General features: G+C 52.3%; 1 protein-coding gene across 1 annotated transcript; it reads right to left on the reverse strand.

The window, feature by feature from the left end:
- Positions 1-1866: 1866 nt before the first annotated feature.
- Positions 1867-18986, reverse strand: LOC133349128 (transmembrane protein 214-B-like). Its single transcript, XM_061562340.1, has 15 exons — positions 18780-18986; positions 15971-16170; positions 14441-14591; positions 13204-13341; positions 12491-12573; positions 11637-11742; positions 11306-11387; positions 11064-11168; positions 10650-10889; positions 9533-9581; positions 9265-9378; positions 8167-8284; positions 7400-7496; positions 6211-6379; positions 1867-5439 (listed from the first exon to the last, which is right to left on the reverse strand). The coding sequence occupies exons 1-15, from the start codon at positions 18907-18909 to the stop codon at positions 5296-5298; spliced, it is 1926 nt and encodes a 641-aa protein (XP_061418324.1). The 5' UTR covers positions 18910-18986; the 3' UTR covers positions 1867-5295.
- Positions 18987-19528: the final 542 nt, after the last annotated feature.

Raw genomic sequence — 19528 nt, forward strand, 5'->3', positions numbered from 1 at the left:
CTGTTCCCTAACACATTCATCGCGTTATATCCAATTCGCGTTATAGAAACACGCACTGTAGGAGAACAGACTGTTACTCTCTAATTTCGTGTGTGCATAGACTCTGGTTGGCTGTTCGCGTTGTCAACATGAGCAGGGAGCAAACCACCTCGGTTGGCTCTCTCACCTCAAGTTGTAGTTTGTTATTATTAAATTACTATTAAATTGACCCTTTTATGCAAAAGGTTCCTTTCTCTGGGTAACAGTTCATGGCTTGTGGCCCTCATTAATAAATTATCTTCTCAACAAACGAGTCCATGATGATGATGATGCCGCTGTCACTTTGGCAGTGGTGCACAAGGACAAACGACGAAGCCCACCAATCGTCAATAACATTGTGGCTTCAAACGTAAACATCTATTAAATGAGCAATGTTTCGGATAATGACCCTTCCTCATAGCAGTGCTATTGACGAATGTGGGGAGGTTTTTTTTCTTTAACGAATTAAGAATAAAATTACTACAAATACAGCAGCAGCAGCAGCAATGGGCTGCAATTACAATTTTTCTCATCTAGATATATTTATAATGGTAATGTTTGTTGCAGGCCACTGGGCGTTTTGGGCCCCTGTGGGCTTGTGTTCGGAAATGTATGTTGAACTTCTTTCACACCGTACGTAGCCAACCGTGATAATTGTTATTTTAATGTCAAAATATGGTTCCTAAATAGTCCACAATTGCAATCGACTCCAGATCTGTTGGGCCCTTAAGTCAACCACTCTCTCTTGGTCAACTTCGTTACCGGTCTGGGGTTTTCCAAGCTAAATGTCAACAGGTTTACAACTCATTTCGTTAGAACTGCTTTTTGTGTTTAGTTTGGTGTCCTTCCCTCGCACCTCCACTTCGCACGGTTGTCTATGTACGGTGCGCAAGAAGTTCAACATTCAAACAAGTCAAACCTCTCATCACTCCACTGGCAGTTCCATCAGGAGCTGTAATCAGTTAGCCTTCTAAGAAATAGCCCAGATTTTGGGCCAACGTTGATCTAACGTTCCATGTTGACTGGGAGTTCTGGGTGCAACGATGCTTTTGCTCACTAAAATGTATTTATTTCAATAACTACACTAATTAAATCATTGAGAGGTGAGAGTATATGCTGACAGAGTGAAGCATATCAGTCTTAGACAACCTTAGAAAAAAAAAGTTGATAACAGTTCGATAACAATGAATTGGCAATAAAACCAGATCTTTCCAGAATAAAAGTTAAAACGGAGTGACATCTCTCCTTAATTATGATTCCCCAATACGTTCACGTCACAATCAACAGCAGAATCTTTTCTTGGCTTGATGGCCACGTATTGAAAATCCTGCATACAATTCCAGGTACCACGAGACAGGCGTAAAACAGCCAATGAGAAACCTTCATTTCCTACTTTGTAAAATATCTATTTTTTATGAACACTGGGCACTCAGGAATGTTCCAGAATCACATCAACGGGAACTGCAGCAGTATAACCCGTAAACACACGGCTCCCCGCACGTCCACCTTCATCGGTCCGTCCGACAACTGTAATGTCCTCATTAGGGCCTTCAGCTAGGCTCTGACAAATATAACTATTCTACAGATAAACTCACGTCAATTGCATTCAACAATGGAAATGAGGCATCAAAAAAGCAAGTAACGTACCATATGTAAATGCGGAGACAATCTTAAACCACTTTTTTTTGGCACAAACATCCTTGTGGAAATCTGCCAGGCTGTGTGTGTGGAGGATATTGCCGGCGAGCATACAGGCATGTGGAGTGGTAGCACTGCCCAAAGGTAAATGACAATTATCATGCTTTTTTACTTATCCGCGAAAGCCTCAACGAGTCTCACAAACTCGTATTCAGGAGGGCCCTGCATTGCGATGTTTAGTGAAGTCAGGAAACCGGCACACCTGGAGAAAAACCCACCACACACACACGACAGAGGGTAACATTCAACAGCCCGGCATGGATGGATTCAATAATCTGAACTATTTCAACTGCTATGTTCTTCCAATGTCACAGCCAAAGTCGACAACACCCGGTATTTCAATTTCCCATCCGAGTACTGACCAGGTTCAACCGTGCTTAGTTTTGGAGATCCCACATACTTCAAGAGTGACTTGGTTATATCCGATCAGGAGCCAGTCGTGCGTTACGTAACCTTTCTAGGAAATAACCGAATGAAAAAAAAATCTATTTATGTTTTGAAACGATAATGGAAACAAGACATCTCACTTAACTGTATAGACCAGGTGTCGGCAACCAAAATAACAAAAAGAGCCATCTCTTTCCAATTCGGTACAAAATTCAGTATTTCAAGAGCCGCAATGCATCTGAGTACATACTGTACATACGTACATATCGTCAAGAAGCAGCCCGTAAAGAGCCGAATGCGGCTCCGGAGCCGTAGGTTGCCGACCCCTGGTATAGACACTGACACTGCCCGGGACTCGATATCTGGATATTAGCCACGGAAAAAATCACCTCGACCACCCACCCAGCGATTCGATGAATTGTGAATCATTACGATTCGGTGCCGACATTCAAGAACGCATTCCGTTCGTGTTGCTTTTGCCGTCTCGCTTGTACCGTCTCTTTCGTACTTTCATTTGCTCCACGAGCCAAAAATGTAACGCTGGCATGCGGCTGGGTATAATTTGAACGAATCTCAAACATTTGCTACGCAATTCGATTGTGAGAATAAGAATTGACTCAAATTGATTAATGGATTAACCAATCTGCACTGGGCAGCATGATGTATGGTTACAGAACCCCCATGACCGACACTGCTTGGTGAGGCCTTCATTCGGGAGTGGATTGACAAATGGCTGGACTGTACATGTTATTTATAATCTACTTACAATTAGGCTAATGGGAGAGAGGGGAAAAAAAACTTGCACACGCGAGACGAACAAAATAAGGAACGGGACAAAGGGAACGGTTCTCCAATGAAACTGCGACCAAGATCGTTACAATTCGTGGAATCGCCGAGGTGTGGGCAGGGGACGCTGTGAATCGTTCAGTGCCCACGTTACCCGTGTGAGTAATGTTACGTGTCAAATGAAAGTGCCAGCAACACTGTCAACACAACTGATACCTTCTCGTTAGAAACCACTTACGACTGTGGTAAACCTTGAAATGTTGACCAAAAACAATAGTTTTAATAAGAACAGCGCAAGCTCTCTCTTACACGAATTCGAGATCGCGCTGCCGTGTGCAATTCGGCACGATGTCCGACGTTTCGCTCCACGTGCCGGGAGCTTCTTCAATCAATGCAGTTCCCGAACAAGCCGTACGAGCGCAACCGCAAAAAAAACCTGCGCAGCGGCGCTACAGACGAACGAACATTCATGCATTCGCACGGATGGATACGGCCACTCGGCATAACAATTAATTTCTCCGATACAGGCCGCAAAGTGGACGGATAGACATTCCTTACCGGGCTCACTGTGGAGCATCTTCAATGGACGCCGCTCCCCGTGAGGACACGGGGAAGGGGTAAATTCACACTCGATTTCACGCACGGTGTTTTAACATTTAATGAACGCAAAGCTCGCCACGACTCCGCAACAAAACGTCTCGGCAAAGAAAAACCATCCGCGTTGTTGGTGCTCGCCACGTCCTCGGTCGCCGCCAAAGTCGGGGAAAAAGCTTTGCGGTCACCGAGTGGGCATGCCTCCTCAAACATCGCGTCACTCCCACGTGCGTCACGTGTTTGTAATCAGTGCGGCCGCGGCAGCCGCACGATTGAACGTTTCTTGTGTTTAGTTTGTCGTCCTTCCCCCGCACCTACGATTAAGCACGTACGGTGCGAGAGAAGTTCAACATACATACATACAAGTTATTGGGGCGATTTGTTTAACCATTTGGCCGCGCAACGATTTTCAAAAGCCAATTGATCAAACTCCCCTGGGGTTCGGGACCTGCCGCCGAAACGACGGCACAGCAAGCCGAACCCACGAAACGTCTCGTTCAAAACCACCCCCTCCGTGTCAAACGCGCTCGCCGCCCATCCCAAGTGGAGACACCGGAGAGAGCCCGGCGATGGGCGTGTGGAAAAACCTGACCGGGCACCGTAGCAGACCATTGTGAACCATCGTGAGAACCCTTGGCTAAATTCAGGCGGAGGCACTTAAGACATCTGTTCGGCTCCCGCCAAGGCGGTGCGGTGCTGTGGCCCTCAGGCCAGGACAAAAACTTAACCAATGAAGATCACTAAACGGTAAAATTGGTTTTACAATTCGACAATCTAACACCTAAACCAGGAACGGGGCAGCCTCCGATACCCCCGCCACTACCACGCTCGCAACAATCCACGATAATATTCATGCACAAGGTCTTCCACGTGAGCCGTAGAATTGCCGTGTGTAGAGCTTGCACCGAATAAAAAAATACACGAGGTTTCAACGAACCTTCCATAGGACACAAGAGAGAGGCAAGCCACTCAGACACACAAAAGACAAAGATCCCTCCAGAATAGCCTTAACAGACTTCTGTGGCAAGTGCTGCTAAGCGAGAATCTATGGAGGCCGGCACTGCACACGAGGAGAAGGAAGGCCAGCACCATGCCCGGCCGCCTTTGTCTCCTGAGTGGCGATGTTTACACACTGCACCAGGTACTCAATCCAGGCTCAGTTGACCTAGGGGAGACCCAGAACCGGTTCAGATAATCATCGCAGGTGTTGGTGGCAGTGAGCGGGGAATCGAATTCGGGTCACCGGGTTCGGAGTGCAGCACGCTAACCCGTTGCGCTTCTGTCTTGCGCACACACACGCCGACCAGCATGCATTGCATTGAGCCAAGTTCTAGCATCCTCTAGGTATATTGGCAGACACTACTTTCTGGCTGAACACGTTCTGGGTTGCTGGTAGACTGGAGTCGGTGGCACGTGACGAGTAGTAGCCAAAGCCATGCCGAAAGGAAGTACATAGGTGCTGTGTGCAGAAAAATATTTTCCGGGTCGTTGATCCGGACAGATCTCGGCTGAAATTAAAAGTCCCATTATCGGCATTTCATCGGAAAAATCTACTCCCACTCATGTCGGCTCTTTCCGAGTGTTCTCATTGCGGGTCAAGTCACTGCTTTGGATGGCGGGGGGGGAGGAGGGGTAAAAAAAAAAATCGCTTCCAAGTAGACCTCTTGTCGTTTTAAATCTGCGCCAAGGAGATAAAAAAATATAATATAACAGCGGCGAGGCCGCCGCTTCTTCGTGCGTTATCGCCGGCCCGCGGTGGGAGAGAGGGCGAGAGCGGAAGCGACGACGCCGACAGGAGAGTAGACAGGAGAGTCACTCGGCGGCAGAGACCACCGCTCCGCCCGAGCCCGACAAGGCTTGGAGCACGGGGAGCAGGTAGCGCTGGTGCACGTGGGCAGCCACCTCTTGCGTGCGTCGAGCCACTTCCTCCAGCAGCGCCGGCAGCTCCGCACGCGCCTGGAGAACAAACCGGCGTTGTGGGGGGGGGGGGGGGGGCAGAGCTCGTGGGTGCCGCGGTGGTGAGATGTTAACTACCTCGCCTGGTATACAGGAGGTCGTGGAGTTCGATCTTGACCCTGACGCCTGCTGTATCTTTGGAGTTTGCATGTCTATCTCCACATGGTTGCGTGGATTTTTTTCCGCGTCCTCTGGTTTTTCCCTCCAAAATTTAGAATCAACATCACGCGTCTAGAAGTATTTGGCTGCTATATATTTCTATGTGGCAAGCCACTTCGTTGAGCTATCATTTGTGTCCAGGTCGCTTCTAAAAAAAGAGCTACGTAGCTCAGTGGGCCTTACCTAGTAAAATAAAAAAAATAGTTTGGAATAGTTTAGTTTGAACACATCCGCCGAATCGCTGTCACACGTAGCAGGACGCACATTGTGTGGTATTGTTGGTCCGTTGCGCGGCCAGGAACCTAAACGTTTACCGTAAATGAAAAATCTACTTGAGCTATTCTCAATGTATGTATTTTTTACTTCTTTCGCACCGTGCCTAGCCAACCGTGTTCAATCGGAAGTGCAGGGGAAGAACAACTAATCCAGAGACGAATGAAGGCCTGGCCAAACGGTGGTCAGTCATGGGGAGTTTTTTTTTTTTGGGGGGGGCCAGGACCGCTTTCCGATATCGTTCGCCAGCAACGTCAGCGCGGCGCGCTCACCGCTGCCGCCGTTTGTTACCAAACACTACCCCAGGACGGACGCCTAGCGGAGAGCGTCGGCACGCACCGTCTTGAAGCCGGCGTGCAGGCCCTCGGCCGTCCACGTGGCAGTCGGCTCCACGCGCGCCCACAGCAGAGCGCCGGCCCCGGCGGCCGCGTCCCAGGCACGGGCCACCCACGGCCCCACGGCCCCGCATGCGCGCGCCCACAGAGGCGGAACGCTCTCCTGCAGCCAGCTGTCCCGCACAGGACACAACCACAGCCACAACAACAACTTTGACAACTATGGCGATGATGATGACGATGATACTAATGAGGTGAGTGAGGCAGCTATCGAGCGTGCAGGCGGTGCAACCGCACCAGCGTCTCATGGGAGCTGGAGATGCCCAGACACCAGGATACGCAAGTTAGACAGGGGGAGGGGCCCCCCTCATTTAATTACCAGTGATGATTCATTCCAGCACTCCTGTCACTCACTCATCTGCGATTAGTCCTACCTCCTCACTCCCCCTCTATTGCAACTTCCATGGTTACTGTTACCGTGAACTTCACTCGTTAATTTCTACTACCATGTTGGTCGACCGTATCATATCATATACACGGTGTTCACCCACCCACTTACTCATTCGATGTCACAAACCCACGCAACGCACTCACCACACTGCAGGTCACCTCACTTCTCTTTCTGCTCCTTCCCTCGGCACTGCTCCACCGGAGAATTTTGTCCTCCCATCATCGTCATCTCTTTCGCCCCCATGCTCATACAATGATAACCTCGCTCAATTCACAAAACGCGTTACGCTATTTATCCACGACAACTTTAACAGTGCTGTTTTGTTGCTGGTGCGCGTTAGATCTAACGATTCACATCTCGCCGCTGTCGGTGGGCCAATCTTGATCTGTGACTCGGAAGAACTTCTGGGAAAGTCTTACTCGGCTTAGTGAGACTAAGCCGTGGTGGCGAGATGTTAACTACCTCGCCTGGTATTCAGGATGTCGTGGGTTCGATCCCAAAGTCTACACAACGCCCACCTCGTTATTCCCAAGAAGCCTCCCATCTGAGTGCTTAACCACGCTCAAGCCTGGTCATTTGCACGAGAGTGAGTGAGTGAGCGAGCGAGCGAATGAGAAAGCGAGCAAGTGAGTGAACAAGTGAGTGAACGAGCGAGTGAATGAGCGAGTGAACGAGCGAGTGAATGAGCGAGTGAACGAGCGAGTGAATGAGCGAGCGAGCGAGCGAGCGTGTGACCTCCCACCTGTATCCCCATGCCGAGTAGAGAGTCGCGACGGCCCAGCCTCGCTGAGCGGCCTCGGCAATGCCCGTCTCACGCAGCAGCCTGGCACTCGCCGAGTCTAAAATTCAAACGCGCGGCTGAAAACACCTTCATATGCAGAGGACTGCTGAGCTTTGGCAATCGTTGGTCGCGACCGGCTCCTCACCGCCTGGCTGCCGCACTCCAGCTCTGTCTGAGGTTCCTCAGCGATTGCGAGATGCCATTTGATTCGCACGAACTGTACATCAAACGGTGCAATTACAACACAACGCAGATTCACGGCGCCCGTAAATGCACGTAAACAGTGGGCATCTTCTTGGTTCTTTCGGTAAAGTCACGTAGAATGGAAATAATAAAATAATAAAAATAAAACATAATAAAATAATTCTCACGACGTTTTGGCCACAACGCAAGCAGCCGTCCCCTCAGGTGAAGAACAGGTCTGTCGAGAAGACAGAGCCTGAATGACACACTCCAGGCTTGGAGCGACTATTTAAGCTGGGATGGAGGGGGGAAGGGCGCCTTGACAAAAAAGTTTGCATATCAAGAGGAATTTAGATTTAAATCGAAACAGTGGGCATGTTTCTTTTGTAGAAGCTGGCAGTCACTCAACTCTTCATGGCTACACCCATGTCTTCGAGGCGAAGGAGGAGGAGCAGGAGGAATGCCAAAGCAAGGCGTGCGATGTTTGGGTCCTAAACGACTGCGCTTCACAAACAAACGAACGAGCGATCATCCCCGGCGCTCACCTTGCACGGAGCCGCTCCGCCACACGTCCTGAGCCAGGAAGCAGCAGAGCAGGAAGACGCCGGCCATCACGTACCTCCTCCACGGCACCGCTTTCACCTTCATCTTCTCCAGGAGGCCCTGCACACGCGTTGCCCGCGCGCACCCGGGTTAAACGTGGTGGGTTGTCGGCACGGCTCGCCGGAGCGCTCTGCTTTAGACGGTTCCCCCGCCAGCACGGTTTTGGCGGCGGTGATCGTTGACGCCGTGTTGCAGGAAACTTACAAGCGGGCAGCATTTTAAGAAAGCCACGTTGCGATTTCGGGGTAGAGGCAAAGCACAAACGATTCAATCGAATTCTAGCCAGGCTAGCCCGAACCACACTGGCCACTACTACCACCACCCATAACACCACCACACTAGCCAAACAGACACTAATACCACCTCGAACACTAACCACACTTAGCCTTACCCCCAAGCATATTTAGCCAAGACTCTAGCCCTACAGGTGATGGTCATCACGACCTACTTCTACCCCAAACCACAAAGATCAACCCGACTCAGACCCTGCCCGTAACTATCGCAAGCAAACACGATCCGTAACCGTCAACACACATTGCCAACCATCCTCCGGCCATAATTCTAACCACGCTGGCCATCGACACATTGGCACTACCAACTCGGGTACCCGCGTTGGTAACACACTGCGCTAACCACCACACCACCACCACCGTCACGTGCATCAGGCCCTAGTTGAAAGCGTGCCGACACCGGTTAAGCAAGTACCTTTGTAGTGCTAATACGTGATCCGAGGGTATAAATACTCACGCGAACACAGGTGACAGTGTTCGAATGACGTCACAAGGGAAGAGAGAGAAAAGGCGGTGCGAGAGAGAGGACGCCCAGGGAGAGAGGGGTTGACGTCACCGGGTGAGGCGGGGCGATTGGGCCCCTTCTCGGAGGGAATTGGAGGCGGGTGGACGCGTGCGGTGTGAGCCCGCGCAAGAATCAAGAAAAGTGTGGCCTCTCGGGCTTCTTCTGGCGGACTCTTCACACGTCTATCAACACGCAACTCTCATGACCGAGGTCATCACCGGCGTGCGCTCTGTGCGTGAACTCACGGCGCAAGCGGCGGTGCTCTCCTTGAGGCCCTCCCTGCGCCGGCTCTGCAGCGCCATCTGCTTGTTGGCCTCCGCAAACACGAGCACCGACTCGCGTAGCTCCTGCCGAGAAACCTGGGGGGGGTCAGGGCGGCGGGGCAGGGGGGCGGGAGGGGCACATATGTTCCACCGATCGCCGGCGCACGAGAGAAAGAAGATCGTGAGCGGAAGAGCCAGGAGGCATCAATGTGGCGCTACGCTCGGACGCGGCGCGACGAGATGGCCTCACCTTGCCTGACACGGAGTTCCAGTTCTTCAGCAGATGCTGCAGGAGGAGGCTGAAGGGGAAAAGACAGGGGAGTCACTCAGGAGTCGCCCATAGTGAACCTGCGTACAACAGCGTCTATGCGATGCATTTAAAACATCCTCCAGCCGTAATTCTAACCACACTCGCTCGCTTCGTATACAGGAGGTCGTGGGTTCGATCCCGACCCTGACGCCTGAATATTTCGAGTTTGCGTGTCTCTCTCTCCCCGTGGTACCGTGGACTTTTCTCCGGATCCTCCGGTTTTTCCCTCCACATTTAGAATCAACATGCGTTTAGATTATTTGGCTGCTATATATTTCCACATAAGCCACTTCGTTCAGCTATCATTTGTAATAGCCAGGTCGCTTCCGAAGAAGAGAAATACAGCTCAGTGAGCCTGACCTGGTAAAAAAAAAAGAGTTTCAGTGTTTTTAAAGACGGCCTGCGAAGTTCAAATCACGCGGAACAGTCGCCGTGTGGATGTCGTACATCGTCTCAATGTGACAGCATCTCACAACGTTGCTTAGCGGAGAGAGAGGCAGTCGGCCATAGGCTGAGATGAGAGGGGAGAGGTAGGAGAGTGTGTGGAGGGAAGTAGAGTGAGATGGGAGAGGTAGGAGAGTGTGTTGAGGGGAGTAGAGTGAGATGAGGGGGGAGAGGTAGGAGAGTGCGTGGAGGGGAGTAGAGTGAGACAAGAGGGGAGAGGTAGGAGAGTGCGTGGAGGGGAGTAGAGTGAGACAAGAGGGGAGAGGTAGGAGAGTGCGTGGAGGGAAGTAGAGTGAGACGAGAGGTGAGAGGCAGGAGAGTGCGTGGAGGGGAGTAGAGTGAGATGAGAGAGGTAGGAGAGTGCGTGGAGGGGAGTGGAGTGAGATGAGAGGGGAGAGGTAGGAGAGTGCGTGGAGGGGAGTAGAGTGAGATGAGAGGGGAGAGGTAGAAGAGTGCGTGGAGGGGAGTAGAGTGAGATGAGAGGTGATCGCATGTTTAGTTTCACTCTCATCACACTGAACTCCACCGACTCCCGAGTGGGTGTTCCACAACGCTTCCCCCCCTCCCACCCCCCACCGCGACCGCCCCACGCCGGCTCTCTCGCGAGCAGCACCTGGACGGCGCCAGGCGGTCCGCGTAGAGCCCCCTCCACACCGGCAGCGCCTCCGCAGCGCCGCTCGCCAGCCCCTCCACCAGGCAGCCCAGCAGCTCCCGCGCCTGCACCGAGCCGCGCGCCGTCGCGGCCAGGCGCGCCAGCAGCACGGGGAGGGCGCGAGGCGGCGCGGCGTCGGGGCAGCCCCGCAGCACCAGCTCCTTCAAGCGTGGGTAGACCACCTGCAGCTGCTTCTGCGCCCTGCGGGTGCGGAGAGCGAGGAGGAGGGGGTGGAGGAGGTGGGACGGGAGGAGGGAGGGAGGTCAGCGTGGTGGGGAGGAGGAGGTGTGCTGCATCAATGCCCGTGTGAGCAGGAGGGAACACGGACTACTCCGCGTGCCCCAACAACACGAGGGTCAAGGGGACATTGCTCACCCGGGGGCCAGCGCCGTGCTCGGAGACGCAAACGCCAGCTCGAGCAGCGAGAGGAACTGCTCCAGGGTCACGATCCCGAAGCCGCTGCTCAGGTTCCCGTGAGCGCTGCGCACCGCACGGAGAGAGACACGGTAGGGGGGGGGGGGACAGGCAGATCCGGGGTGAACTACGGTTGCGACCGTGCCGTTGGTAACGAATTACAGGTGGCGACACGCAACGGCGGTGCGGCAGCGGGGACTCACTGCAGCAGGTGGTGGAGGCTGCCGATGACGTAGGCCGAGTACGGCTTCATCTGGATCAGGGGCAGGAAGGCTTCCACCCACACTGCGGGGCAATGTGCGACAACGACGACAACCACCGTGACGACGATGAGCAATCGACCGGCTCTGTTGATGTGTTCAGCGACAGGCCACGGCACCGCATAACATTGGGCAACCCCCCCCAAAAGGATTCGACGGTGGACTTACGGCACCTCGCTCCACGCTGCCTGTGGAGCGACCGCCGTCTGGCTCGACAAGACGAGCGGACGGTTCCGAACGACAATTATAAGAATGCGTTGATGTTTGGTCTCACCTCGAAGTCCAACGGCCAGGTCGTGCTCCCCACTCTGGTTCAGAGCCCACAGCAGCGAGAGGCACTTGTTCGTTTTGTTGACGGACGCGTTGAGAAGCTTCAGGTTCTGCGGGGGAAGACACGACGGGGGTGGGGCGAGCTCAGAGATGGAGCGGCGTCATACTGACGGTGCGCGAGGTGGCAGAGCCAGAGGCTTTAAAAGAGCCCTTCATATTGAAGACCGACGCGTGTTTGTATGTATGCGTGTGTGTGTGTGCGAGTGAGGAGCCGTAGTGCAATGGTTAGTGGGCTGCGTTACGAATCCGGCGACCCACGTTCGATTTCAGCCCTTAAGACCAACACATCGTTGACTAATATCGGAAATATTTTTGGGTCTTAGGGTAAAGTCACGTAGATAGGTTATTTTCTTTGAACCTATCTACGTGACTTTACCGAAAGACCCAAGAATATGAATTCCTGCAGTCACGAAAGCTTTAAGTCAAGATTTAATATCTTAAATTTTCCTGGGCCTCCACTAGGTCGACTCGGCCCCAAATCAGTATCTGCTACGATGTGTAAAACTTTCCCACTGGGGAGACAAAGGTGGCCGGGCGTCGTGTTGGCCACCCACTCCCTTGTGTGCCATGCCGGCCTTAATAGGTGCTCCCTAACAGCACTTGCCCCAAAAGTCTGTTGAGGCTATATGGAGGATCTGTATCTCTGTGTGCACATGCGTGTGGGGGGAGTGATCAGCAGGACTGACTACCCGGGTTCGGTTCACGGTCGCCTACGGCTACCATCAGCGGTGCAAGTCATCAGTTGATCGGGGATTCTACTTGTATCTGTGAACTGTGTTTCACATGGGTACCCCGTACCTCCGCCATTTGCACCTCCACAACATCGGGGTACTCCGAGAGCACGAACTGCACGCACAGCCGGTAGCCGTGCACCGACTCCCCTGCAGGAACACAAAAAGCAAAGATCCCGTGTAGCCTTAGCAGACTGTTGGGGCAAGTGCCATTAGTAAGTAGCACAATATGGAGGCCTAGGGGCACAGGAGAAGGTGGATGGCCAACACCACGCCCAGCCGCTTTTCTCTCTGCCAATGTGGACATATATATACATGATATTTACACACTGCACCAGGCACTCATTTAAGGCTGAGTCGACCAATGGCTGGCCCAGGACTGGTATAGATATTTGTCACTGATGTTGGCCGTGAGTAAGAATCGTACTCGGGTTACCAGTCTCTTAGCACGATGCGCTAACCACTGCGCTACCGTTCCCCACGACAGAATAAACACACGCACGCACGTACAGCATACACACATAATACACATGGTGACGGGTGAGTGAGGCCTCAATCCAGCCTGTAGATAGATCATGGCTGATAACAATAATGATGCCGATGATGATGCCGATGATGACGATACCAATGATGATTCCGATCATGACGATGCCGATGAATATTACGTTGAAGACGATAACGACGACCAGGCGCTCACGACGATGGTGACATCAATACGACGACAAGCGACAACGACGATGAACGTCGAGGTGTCTACTACTACTACTACGACGGAGGCACCTGAGGGCTTGTCGGACTCGCGCAGCATCATGGCGAGGGAGTACTGCAGCAGCGTGCAGTGACCCCCACGGCCGCAGCGCTGCAGCAGGCCCAGCACCAAGGCTCTCAGCTCCCTCCTCGCCAGGCACAGCGGGTAGTCTGCAGGGGGTGGGGCACGGGGCATTGGCGGAGAGGTGAGGATTTGCCTCCTCGTGTTCGGCGTGTCGTTCAAGCGCCACGCCCTCGCATCATCAACGTCCCGTGCCTCTCGATCGTTTCGTCAGCCTTGTTGCGGCGGAGTAGCCCAGGGGACGCCCCGGCGGAAGTGAAGCAGTACGCCCCACGACGAGGCACTGGCCATCGTCAGTAACCCGCACCTTCGATTAGCACGGTTGGCTACGTACGGTGCGAAAGAAATTCAACGTACGTGCAACATACACATACGTAAGCCTCGCGTTATGTTTGTGCGTGTGTGGGTACCGGAGGGGGATATTTCATGATGCAAGCCCCTCTCGGCAGTGACATAAGTGATTCGGCAAGACATCCTGGGACTTACGGATGTCTTGACGATTCAGAGGCTAATTAATTATATGGCGACCCATATTTAAAACTTACAACCTATTTTTATTTTACCAGGTAAGGCCCATTTAGCTAGATAGCTCTTTTTCAGAAGCGACCTGGCCACAAATGATCCCGCAATGAAGAGGCTTATCATGTGGCAATTTATAGCAGCCAAACACTCGAAAAGCATTTTTCTAAATGTGGAGGGAAAAACCTGGAGGAGCCAGAAAAAAAATTTACACGACCACAGGGAGAACATGCAACTCCAAATTATACAGCAGCAGGCATCATCAGGGTCAAGATCGAACTCACGACCTCCTGTATAACAGGCGAGGTATTAACATCTCGTCACCGTGGCGCTGTGGTAGAATAAAAGCAGACTGCGACGGAATCACCGTTCTTGCCGATATTAGCCAATCAAATGAAGGGGATGTGTCACACGACGACTCAATCCAAGTATTACTTGCCAATGGATTGCCAATGAATCGACCTTTTCAGGATGGCTGCCCCATCAACTTTGAGCGACTGCCGGATCCAATGAGCTCAATCAATACGATTAGCCTTGATTCACAAGCCAGAATTACATATATGGGCAAATCTCTGATCGGTGATTTCGTCGGGTGTCGATTTCATTGTATTACAGCGTCCAGGGGGCAAGGATTCCTTAGCGTGGGCGTAGATGTAGGGAGCGCGAGACCGTGAGGGTAGCGGCTGAGTGCGGGGTCGCTCTCGGGAGCTTGCAGCTTGAGGTTGAGGTATCCTGCGATGTCCTTCACCCAGACCGTTGGCTCGTCCATGAACATCGCCTGGGACTTGTCCAGCTGGGCTTTCATGTCCTTCAGGTCAAGCTGCGCCACACACACCGCACACACACACACACACACCACACACACCGCACACACACCACACACACACCACACACACACCACACACACACCACACACACCGCACACACACCACACACACACCACACACACACCACACACACACCACACATACACCACACACACACCACACACACACACACCACACACGCGTGAGATGACTCGCGAGAAACGAAGGCAAAATTTATGCACGTGCGTGGATTCCGTCACGCTTGCCAAACGTGCGTGTGACCGATAATAACCGTTATGCTGTCCGAACGCGTATAGATCTTAAGACAGTAAATCATCTTTGCGACAATTGCGCTTGCTGTGCATGTCATTGTTTTCACACGTTCACACATCTGAGCTTTTCACATATCTGCCTTTACCTCTCTTCGCTTCCGGGTCACATTGTCGACATTGCACTGTTCATGTAGCCTGTGAAAAAGTCCCCAGGACATGTGTGCACGTGGCAGATACCTTCCACTCTGTTTACGGACCATGACTTGTTTTCAAACTCCCCAGGTGCAGGGACTTTGGCCAAAGGGGCTCGTGTTATTGATCCAAAAGTTGGTTCACGAAGTTACATGCTGCGTCAACACTGCCGCTATTTTACCAGATGGCACTGGAGCTTGCCAACGTGGTGTGCATGTATGCGAAAAAGCTTAACACGTGTCAACTCATCGTCAGCTATGACCCATCTACTGCTGGATGAAAGGATCCCGCAACCGCTGCAACAATCCATTGAGCAACCTCCGCACAGGAGCCAATTTCGTGGCTCCATCTCTGTGACGGACGTAGCCGTTGGCCATCTAGTGGCGTGCCCTGTTCCATCCCACTTACATTTCTTCACGCTCAATACGATGCCTTCTAACCTACCTGTGTAGCTCTAAACCACGTGTGTTCCTCCTCTTTTATTTCAGTGCAATTTCAAGCGTGCAGCCTCGCCACACTTCTACGCTCACTTTTAAGCTTTTGTTCCAATCTGTGTGTCAACTACGCCCATAACAAAAAAAAACACAAAAGCCCGAGTCCTCCCCAAAGAGGAGAACGCGGCCAAGTCACCGCGGAGACGGAGCGACGAAATCCGTTCATGTGCACGAGTAAAACGGACTGTGACATAGCACGGCCGTGATTGATGGAGCCAGCAAGTGGAGGCCTTGGTCCGGCAGTGGATAGACAGCATCTTAAAATAAGTAATATTTAAAAAAACTTTTTTAAAAACACGCTTTTATGAAATGTACTAGTAATGGAAGAACTCTACGACTCCAGGAAGTGGCCCCGAAGCTTGCCATAACGTAAGAGACCGTGGCCAATTACAGCCACTGCCATCCGACACAACAGGGTTCCCGGCGGCCACTCACCGCCTTCAAAGCGTCCTCCAACGTGGCAAATCGCCCTCCCGACGGACTTGCGTCTCCGTTGGCTTTCTTGCTCTGCTTCGCCGATGCTTTCTTGACGTTCTGCTGCTGCGGCGGCGGTTGCTGAAGAGGCTGCTCCTTGGCCGACTTCTTCTCTCGGTCGAAGGCGAGCTCGAACATCGTCTCGCTGGTCTTGATGGGACCTGTGCAAGCCCAATGCATCACCAGCAGCAGCAGCAGCATCATCAGCGGGGGGATAGTTGATATGTAGGGTAATTATGGAGTCGTAGTATTCTTAGTTTCCGCAGCAATCAGACGAAGCTTTACGTTTCAAGAGGTCACCAGATTAGAGTCACCTAGTTTACAGTGAGGGCCCTACAGACACGAAAAGTTAAAGATTATTGAAACGTGTGGTCCATCAGCGGCAAACGCCGTCACGAGGGAGTTTAACGCAAAAGTGAGTCGAGGGTTTCATAGACGAGAGGGTGACTGGCAAAGCTGCCACGGCAGTGAGGAACGAGAGGGCCGAGCATATGCTCGAGTACGCAGCTGGAAATTTAAAAAATACATAAAAATAATATATCTATATACGTAGGGTTTTTTTATTTTCTAAAATAAATCTAGGAAATGTGCGTGGAGAAAACCAAATAGTGAATTTAGATCCGAGATGGCAAACTTTGTCGTAATGTGCAAGGCGTTAGTTCAAGATGCCAAAGTGGGTCCAACCACAAGTGAAAAGTCGTCGTAAAGGTGCCTCCCCTGCTCAAATGTCCGCTGGGCGGTGCTCTAATCTACGCCGGTGGTGTCAATTCCACATTGTCATGCCGAGGCGCCGGTGGGTGGACGGTACGACCACGAATACAGCGAAGCGGCCAGAATGGGGCTGCTGCGTTACGTGGCGTCTTCGTGATGTGTGGGTGATGTGTGGGTGATGTGTGCGTGATGTGTGGGTGATGTGTGCGTGATGTGTGCGTGATGTGTGAGTGATGTGTGCGTGATGTGTGGGTGATGTGTGGGTGATGTGTGCGTGATGTGTGCGTGATGTGTGGGTGATGTGTGAGTGATGTGTGAGTGATGTGTGTGTGATGTGTGGGTGATGTGTGGGTGATGTGTGAGTGATGTGTGCGTGATGTGTGCGTGATGTGTGGGTGATGTGTGCGTGATGTGTGCGTGATGTGTGGGTGATGTGTGGGTGATGTGTGCGTGATGTGTGCGTGATGTGTGGGTGATGTGTGGGTGATGTGTGCGTGATGTGTGCGTGATGTGTGCGTGATGTGTGCGTGATGTGTGCGTGATGTGTGGGTGATGTGTGCGTGATGTGTGCGTGATGTGTGGGTGATGTGTGGGTGATGTGTGCGTGATGTGTGCGTGATGTGTGGGTGATGTGTGGGTGATGTGTGCGTGATGTGTGCGTGATGTGTGGGTGATGTGTGGGTGATGTGTGTGATGTGTGGGTGATGTGTGCGTGATGTGTAGGTGATGTGTGTGTGATGTGTGCGTGATGTGTGCGTGATGTGTGGGTGATGTGTGGGTGATGTGTGTGTGATGTGTGGGTGATGTGTGGGTGATGTGTGGGTGATGTGTGCGTGATGTGTGCGTGATGTGTGCGTGATGTGTGGGTGATGTGTGCGTGATGTGTGGGTGATGTGTGGGTGATGTGTGCGTGATGTGTGGGTGATGTGTGCGTGATGTGTGCGTGATGTGTGGGTGATGTATGGGTGATGTGTGTGTGATGTGTGCGTGATGTGTGCGTGATGTGTGCGTGATGTGTGCGTGATGTGTGGGTGATGTGTGCGTGATGTGTGGGTGATGTGTGCGTGATGTGTGGGTGATGTGTGTGTGATGTGTGCGTGATGTGTGCGTGATGTGTGCGTGATGTGTGGGTGATGTGTGCGTGATGTGTGGGTGATGTGTGAGTGATGTGAGGGTGATGTGTGCGTGATGTGTGCGTGATGTGTGCGTGATGTGCGCGTGATGTGTGCGTGATGTGTGGGTGATGTGTGGGTGATGTGGGGCTTTCTCCGATCGTCCACACCGAGGCAACGACCTCTCGAGACACTCACTCACTCTCAAGACTGCAAACAATAAACAGGTAAACAACAACACCAACAGCGGGTAAACAATGAACAAATACCAAACAACACGACGATGCGGCTGCCATACGGAAGAGCTCTTGACACCAAGTTCACCCCCTCCCCACACACACTCACACACACTCACCTAACGCGTGAACAAGCAGCAGCTGAACACTACTGAACAAGTAAAACAGAATCAACACAAACTGAAAAGTGCTCAAAGAATCACGGAGCCGTGCGAGCATCGTCGGTGGCGACGTTGAGAGACAGCGAGAGAAGGGGGGACACGGATTGGAGAGACCGCTCACGGGTTGAGCGACATCGCCCCCGTTCTAGGAGGAAACTAAACTAAACAAAAAGAGCTTCATAGCTCATCGGATTCCTCACGCAGTGTAAATAAATGTGCTTGAGCGAAAAGAAGTCGTGATGGGCCCTGACGGTCGAGACCAGAAGCGGAGCGGCATTCAATGGCACGGCTTGCGGAGGCCCTTCATCCAGCAGTGGATATACCCATCGCCGCTGACGTTATTGCTGTTGACGATGGTGTTGATCGGCAAGCGCTTGTTGGTGTGTGTAGTGTTTGTTATCCACCCCCACTCTCCCGAACCTGAGATTTAGCGCGGTTGGCTACGTACGGTGCGAAGGAAGTTTGACGTACACACAACACCAACAACACCAACAACATTAACACGTAAAGCTTCGACAAATAACCGTAACGAGGGGACTGCCTCACTCACCCATCATCGGCCCCAGCGTCACGATGGCCGGGCGAGACGGCTTGCCTCTCACCCCGTTCGACTTCTTTCCCTTCACCACCTCCCACTTGCCTACTCCTCCTCCACCTCCTCCACCGCCTACGCTCGCCATCGTAACAGAGGAGAAAACAAAGACGCGCCGACCACCTAACAACAACAACAGCAGCAGCAGCCGCAAGTCAGAGGAGCAGAGCGAGAGGCGCCGTGCCGACTGCGGGTCGTGGCAACGTCAGCAGACGTTCAGAGTCGCTCGCGCCAGGCGGTGACGCGCGCAAGCAACGAAGCGGCGTCGGTCGCCATCTTGGTAGGGGAAGCCACCACTAACAACCCACCCACCGCTGCCTGTGAGGTCACTCAGTTGCCCCCCCCCGCAAGCCCCTCGATTGCTTTGGCGGGTTGGGTCCCTTACTAAGATGGCGATTGTAGGGTTACTGGATGGCGCGGGCTGTGACGTAGGGTGTTACACATGATTATATTATTATTTTTATTCGTAGTTTGCCACGTTTGTTAAACTAAATACCCACCGGTGTATTAAGGGGCTGTCCATAAATGACGTCACGCGCCTAGGAGGGGACGGGTCAGACATTTGTGACGATGTGTGACGAGGGTGGGGGGGGGTTGAGAAATATGACGTCACATCAAAATGCGCAACTTTAAATACATATAGGCAACACGTTCTACTTAATTAAAGACTTTTTAATAAATGTTTTCTCCTACAACATCAGAGTGAA

The sequence above is a fragment of the Lethenteron reissneri genome, chromosome 29 (assembly GCF_015708825.2).
Source record: "Lethenteron reissneri isolate LAM-NWPU_2019-01 chromosome 29, ASM1570882v1, whole genome shotgun sequence".
Taxonomy (NCBI): Eukaryota; Metazoa; Chordata; class Hyperoartia; order Petromyzontiformes; family Petromyzontidae; genus Lethenteron; species Lethenteron reissneri.